The sequence below is a fragment of the Pelodiscus sinensis genome, chromosome 1 (genome assembly GCF_049634645.1).
Source record: "Pelodiscus sinensis isolate JC-2024 chromosome 1, ASM4963464v1, whole genome shotgun sequence".
In the NCBI taxonomy this organism is placed as follows: Eukaryota; Metazoa; Chordata; order Testudines; family Trionychidae; genus Pelodiscus; species Pelodiscus sinensis.
In genome coordinates this window covers 143,257,572-143,264,947 of record NC_134711.1, presented here as the reverse complement: position 1 = coordinate 143,264,947, position 7,376 = coordinate 143,257,572, and the positions used below count along the sequence as shown (strand labels likewise).

At 44.8% G+C, this 7,376-nt stretch overlaps 1 protein-coding gene across 3 annotated transcripts in view; it reads right to left on the bottom strand.

Annotated features, from left to right (window-relative positions):
- Window positions 1–1,021: 1,021 nt before the first annotated feature.
- Window positions 1,022–7,376, bottom strand: part of CD58 (CD58 molecule) — a 68,036-nt gene continuing 61,681 nt past the window's right edge. For 2 of the 3 annotated variants that reach the window (XR_012897187.1, XM_075905602.1), the window contains 2 exons: window positions 7,318–7,371; window positions 1,022–3,473 (listed from right to left, as the gene is read on the bottom strand). Coding sequence is in view for 2 of the 3 variants with exons in the window: in XM_075905602.1 (XP_075761717.1) it covers window positions 7,325–7,371 (47 nt within the window). In the remaining variant the exon portion in view is untranslated. The remainder of the gene's footprint in view (window positions 3,474–7,317; window positions 7,372–7,376) is intronic. The other variant, XM_075905592.1, reaches the window with a different exon arrangement.

Genomic DNA, 7,376 nt, shown 5'->3' with positions numbered 1-7,376 from the left:
TAATTTACACAAGAGCCTTTGGTGAGGGACCTTGTCAAAGGCTTTCTGAAAATCTAAGTATACTATATCTATTGGATCCCCCTTGTCTGCATGTTTGCTAACCACTTCAAAGAACTCTAATAGATTAGTAAGACATGATTTCCCTTTACAGAAACCATGTTGACTTTTGTCCAACAAATTATGTTCTTCTACATGCCTCACAATTTTATTCTTTACTATTATTTTGACTAATTTGCCCGGTACTGAAGTTAGACTTACCGGTCTGTAATTGCCAGGATCACCCTTTATAAATATTGGTGACACATTGGCTACCTTCCAGTCATTAGGTACGGAAGCCGATTTAAAGGATAGGTTACAAGCCACAGATAACAGTTCAGCAATTTCCCATTTGAGTTCTTTTAGAACCCTTGGATGAATGCCATCCGGTCCCAGAGATTTGTTAACATTAAGTTTTTCTATTTGTTCCAAAACCTCCTCTAATGACACTTCAATCCAGGACAGTTCCTCAGATTCATCACCCACAAAGGATGGTGCAGATTTAGGAATCTCCCCAACGTCCTCAGCCGTGAAGACTGAAGCAAAGAAATCATTTAGTTTATCCACAATGGCTTTATCATCCTTGATTGCTCCTTTTATATCTTGATCATCTAGGGCCGTGGTCCCCAACACGGTGCCAGCGGGCGCCATGGCGCCCGCGGGGGCATTTCCATGCGCCCACCGGGTGCTTGGGGCTGACCTGGCACCGGGCGCATGGCGCTGGGCGGGGGAAGCGCCAGCCCCGGACGCGCAGCGTTTGGCAGAGAGAGCGCCGGCCCTGGGCATGCGGCTATGGGGGGGACCGCCCCCGGGGCGCAAGTGTCCCCACCCCTGGCGCCCGGCGGGTGAACGGCCATGCCCCCTGGCGCCCGGCAGGCGAACGGCCACGCCCCCTGGCACCCAACAACCTCGAAAGGTTGGGGACCACTGATCTAGGGGACCCACAGGTTTTTTAGCAGGCTTCCTGCTTCTAATGTACTTAAACTTTTTATTTCTTTTTGAGTTTTTGGCTAGCTGTTACTCAAAATCTTTTTTTGCTTTTCTTATTACATTTTTACACTTTGACAGTGTTTATGTTCCTTTCTATTTATCTCACTAGGATTGGACTTCCACTTCTTAAAAGATACCTGTTTGTCCCTCACTGCTTCTTTTACATGGTGGTTAAGCCACGGTGACTTTTTTTTAGGTCTCTTGCTAAGTTTTTTAATTTGGGGTATACATTTAAGTTGGGCTTCTATTATGGTGTCTTTAAAGTTTCCATGCAGCTTGCAGAGATTTGGCTCTAGTCACTGTGCCTTTTAATTTCTGTTTAACTAACCTCCTCATTTATGTGTAATTCCCCATTTTGAAATTAAATGCCAGGGTGCTGGACTGCTGAGGTGTTCTTCCCATCACAGGAATGTTAAATGTTATTATATTATGGTCACTATTCCCAACCTGATCCTGCACTCCACTCGGGACTAAATCGAGAATTGCCTCTCCCCTTGTGGGTTCCTGCACCAGCTACTCCAAGAAGCAGTCATTTAAGCCATTGAGAAATTTTATCTCTGCTTCTCTTCCTGAGGTGACATGTATCCAGTCAATATGGGGATAATTAAAATCCCCCATTATTATAGAGTTATTTTGGTAGCCTCTCTAATCTCCCTCAGCATTTCAATGTCAGTATCGCTGTCCTGGTCAGGTGGTCGGTAATATATCTCTACTGCTAATTTCTTATTATTGAAGCATGTAATTACTATCCATAGCGATTCTATGGAACATGTTGATTCATTTAATAATTTTATTTCATTTGATTACACATTATCTTTCACATACAGTGCCACTCGGCCACCCACCCGGCCTGCTCTATCCTTTCTATATATTTTATATCCTGGTATGATTGTGTCCCACAGATTTTCCTCGTTCCACCAGGTTTCAGTGATGCCTATTATGTCAATCTCCTCCTTTAATCCGAGGTACTCTAGTTCACCCATCTTATTAGTCAGACTCCTAGCATTTATGTAGAAGCACTTTAAAAATTGCCACTGTTTATTTCTCCACCCTTCCCTGTTGCATTGGATTACTTTATATGCGGTTGTTTGTCTGCTCTGGCCCATGGTTTGTCCTCTCCCCTCCTCTCCTTCTGACTACAGCTTAGAGAATCTCTATCAGCAGATTCTCCTCTAAGAGAAGTCTCCCTCCCGATTTACGTGCATCTCCGTAACAATCAGCTTTCCCCCATCTCTTAGTTTAAAAACTGCTCTACGGCCTTTTTAATGTTTAGTGCCAGCAGTCTGGCTCCACCCTGGTTTAGGTGGAGCCCATTCTTCCTGTATCGGCTCCCCCTCTCCCAAAAGTGTCCCCAGTTCCTGATAAATCTAAACCCTTCTTCCCTACACTATCGTCCTGGTGTTGGCTACTGTCGGCAGACACGATACTGGGCTAGATGGACCTTTGGTCTGATCCAGTACAGCCATTCTTATGTTCTTATGAGTTCTTTCAAAAGAAGAGGAAAGAGGAAAACCCACAGATGCCCTGATGGCCACTCCATCCATAGTAATCACAGCTGAAATGTGAGAGAGCATCCATTCAGAGTGGACTCTTATCTTTCAAAAAAGCAGATTGTTTTTTCCGATGTGCTTTGAAAACTGTGGACGCTCTCTTTCAGAAAAAGTTTTTTTAGAAGATTTTTTTTTAAAAAAGCCTGCACTCTACACATAGCCTCAGATGTTGAGCCTGGAGGATTGAAAATTCAGGTACCTTTCTGAGAGAACTTTCCAGGCAAAACTAAGTTGTTCCTTTGCACATGCAGTTCCAGCCTGGGAGGCAATGTGTTCTATTACTTGCCCAAACTTTCATCTGTTGTGAAACGATCTGCGAGTCTAACACCATCCCTGGTGATCCCATTAAAATTGGGTCACAACCCTTTCGCGGGCCAACCCCACAGGTTAAGAACCACTGAGCTAGAGTAAGTGGCAGATTTGATTCCACCTCCTTTGAGGTCTGACTTTTTCATCTATGCATGGACAGTGTTGTTGAGCCTCTTCTTTCAGATAGGGAGGAGGGGAAAACGAGCATTTCTTTCTGAATACTTTTCTAAATGTAAATAATATTATGGTTGAAGTTGTATCTCGTATCAATTCATTTTTGATCTGCCTACATTCACTTTTGTTAGTAAACATCTGAAAATATTAGAATAAATATATCAGGCTCCTTGACTGTCCTCTCTCAAAATAGGTGGCATTAAAGAAAGAGGGCATCAACCCTGGAAAGATAAAAGTGGGCACTCATGGAAGCTTGAGAACTAATAAATAACATCTCTATTAGGGAAAACTCCAGAGCTTCTGGGTGATGCCTGCAAGATGTTCATTTCATTTCTTCTCTCAATGTCTTTTGTTACTCTGCAGATCAGTTTGGTCCATTGTGTTGCTGGTCTGTCTGCATTGGCAGTTTAAGATCTGTAATAAAAGACAAATTAATTATATTTTTATTTTCATTTGCGATGTCCTACTAGTTACCCAAGAACTCTGCAGTTTTAAACACTAGCAAGTGGTAAATACGAGTAACTAAGATACTCTGGCATTTTACGATGTCATCTTTGGCTTATGTTACCAACGTCAACTGATACTCAATGTCACTCATAGGTTTAATGTTGCAGAGATTTTTTTTCCTATGGTAGCACTATGCATTTCTGGAGTATCCTTCATTTGAGAATCTCAGAGCTTTCCTAAGGTCGGCAAGTATTATCCTAATTTTACAGACAAGGAAACTCTGAGAAGGAAATGATAATAAAAGGTGTCAAGACAGAATACCTACAGTATTTACCACACATGATAGGCACCTGACTAAAACCGGGCTGATTTTCAGAAGGCATACTTAACTGCCACTTACGTCAACACTTCCTTCTTAGTGCACCAGACTGTAGCAACCTGGAGTGACAGTATACACCAAGGCATTGGTATGTACAGACTGTGCCTCTTCTCCCATGGCACTATTCCTCCTACACTAAACCTCAACTCAGTACCATTTACATCCACCTCAGACCCCAGCTGCGAGTCTAGAAGCACAGGAGACCTGAAGCAGCCGGCACAACTCAATAGTTACTCTGGCTACTTTTTGTTGAGATCAGTTACACTACGTTGAATAAGGGGAAGTTACTCCGGCCGTGTTTGTTACATTTCCAAAGCAGCCTGTGTCTGAGACGGTATCCAACTGTGTGGGCGTGTGGTTTGGCGTTGGTGGGGACTGCAACTGTTAGAGAATGGAATCGCTCCCCCCCCCCAAAAAAAACCCAGATGAGACAGTCAGGACAACATTTCAGAAAAGAACATTTTAAATTATTTTCTTTGCAAAAGTTTTTAATCCCAGATCCAAAGCTGCTTTGTTTGCTCTTGTCATGTCCTGGTGAGGCCAGTCTGAACCCAGCACAAAGATGACAGAGCAGCATAAAAACACCAACTTGGGAACCTCAGACTGGGTGTTTCTGGTGTCAGGATATTTGCTCAAGACTCAAAAGGTAGGTTGGGGATCCCTAAAGCACTTCTCCTGCCTACCGCTGCGACAGACGGGGTCAGTTCTTACATTCCCATAAGGAGTTCTGACATAGGTCTCACACCCTGCGAACAGCACGGAGTCAAATGCTGCTGCTATTGATTTGTTCTTCTGTAGTGAGAGGTAACAATAGTGCCTATACAAATAATACAATTAACTCCCAAGCTCCCAAATGCAGCTCAAACATCATGGCAAACCCCAATGGCCAAATAAGACACCCTGATTAGAACGGAATATCGTAATAGCCCATGATCTGGCAACAGCCAACATCATCACAAAAACTTAAGTCTTCAGCTTGACTCATCAGGCTCAGTGACAGACTCTGGGTTCCCTTTTAGCTGACCCAAAATGCCACTGCTTAGATCAGCTTCCTCCTTCGGCCACTTGGAGCACGTCACGTGTCTGCCTCAGATTTTCACACTGCTGCCTCTCTTCATCAGCATCAAATTTAGGTTTCTCATCCTATCCCCCTCTGGTCTACACTCAAATACAGTCCAAATTCCATAGCCTGCATTCGGTCCTGCCTAAACCTTCACTCTCATCTCTCCCTAGCCCCCCCCATGAGCTATCATCCTAAGCCTCCCTTTGGACTATGGATGTAAGAGTGTAGTCGATTAACCAATTAATCACTAAGCAAAAGCTTATCAGTTAATGCTATAGATCAGTGGTTCCCAACTTTTTCAAGCATACGGACCCCCTTGTCATGTTAGTAACATTTCATGGACCCGCCTCTCTGGGGGAGAAAAGAAAAAGAAAAGGTGGGCCCAATCCTTACTTTTAAACTTTCCACGGACCCCCTGCTGTACCATTGCAGACCACCAGGTGTGTGTGGACCACAAGTTGGGAACCACTGCTATAGAGGACAGCATTTCCCTCCCACCCCCTTGCCAGTATATTTTTTAGCAGGCTGCCAAGAGCCCAGCTCAGGTCTGGCTTGCAACAGGTCCAGGACCTACCCGCACTATGGCTCTACAATTAAAGTGTATTAGGAGCCAGGCGGGCAGGCAATCCTGCTGAATTCCGGCTTGCACTGGGTCTGGGAGTTCAGACCCCACCCAGACAGGACCTACTGCCACTCCGTGCTGCTGCAACTTTATCAGAGGCAGCAGCTCAGGGCTACAGGCAGCTAGTCCACGAGGGGAGCTGGGTTTTAAACTGCCCTCCCCCCCCTTACAGACCAGCTCCTCCCTGGCACCTCCCACTTCTGCCTCTGATACAGAGGCAGCAGTGTGGCATGGCACCTTGGGAGTGGGGCCGGAGTGCACTGGCTGCCAGGCCCCAGCCCCACCCCCGGGGAGAATAGAATAGTCAACTAATCAATAAGAATTCATGAGGTTACTCAACTGTTCAATTAATTGATATTTAACATCCCTACTTTGGACTGCTTCCTCTTTCTCCAGCATCTACTGCCAGGATGGCACTAAATGGAAGAGAAAACTGTGTATTTCTGACAGCCTGCCTACCCAGATTCCCGGGAAGTCTAGGAATCATTCATGTACTATCAGTGTCATGTGAAGGTAGAAACCCATATAAAATCATACCACAGAACTCCAGGCTTGTATAGCCCTGCTGTACAATCCATTTCCTTTGGGGACATTACAGTGCAGCCAGAGGTATACTCTTCCAGCTCAGACAGACACGCCGGCACTTGCTCTGATTGATTTAGCTAGATAAAAATAGAGAGCACTTGCGGCGGCATGGGCAGTAGCACTGACTAGCCACATGAGCAATTGTCTGAGAGCCTGCCTACGTACTTGGGGCAGCCAACCCGTCTCTCCGCCGACACGACCACAGCTGCACTGCTATTTTCCTGGAATTTTGCAAAGCATGATTCAAAACCCATATCTAATTCAGGTACCATAAGCATGTGTGTGTAGATGTAGTTACGCACAGATAAGGTGTCTTATATCAGCATTATTTATTTTGCTTTGTGAACCACAATAAACTATACCAGTACAAGCTTTTTTACACTGGTACACCTGAATCCTCATGAAGGATTTGTTTTGTTTTATCCCCTTTCTCCTCCCCAAACACAACACACACACACACACATACACACTCACTCACTATGCTACTACAGCTAAAGCACCAAGGCTTGCTCAGAGAGACAAGACCTTCTTGTCCAAAAGGTGCAAAGTGCCCAACACAAACCACCAGCATAAATGGAGAAGAGAACATTGATTACTAAAACCTTAAACTCCAAAATGTTCTTAGTAGCACTGTGAGGACAATTTCTTTGGTTTTGTTTTAGTGTCAAATTAATTTCTAATGCAAACCCAGTGATGTCAACAGTTACACCCCAAGATTAACATGGCCTATGATTTTTGTCTAACACGATCTCTTTAAAATCCAGGCTCTCCAGGGGGTCTTAAACTTGCCTGACTCTCAGTCTTTACCCCCCCCCCCCACACACACCCCTCCAAACTCTACTCTGAGAAGCGATTTTGTGCAAACACATTCCCACTCCCACATGTCCCACCCCGATTTGTAGTTTTACCAACTTAAACAGGAAGCCAAAGAGTGAGCAAGTGCCAGAGATCCTTGTTAAACCACATACGAGTGCCTCTATTGTACTCCCACAGTAACTGTAGCATTTCTGGCTCATGACTGAAGTTCCTCACTAGCTGATGTAACAGAAAGAATGGCAAAGCAGCAGCGTGCTCCTGTGAACTTCCCCAGTCACGCACCCAGGAGGTATCCATTCGCTTTCCTCTCGTATTTAGCAAAGCGTTTGGTTTTGTCACTGCATACCTGCGGCCTAGTCACCTTGCCCAAATTCCAGGTAAGTTCTTTTCTCAGGATCTCCTAGG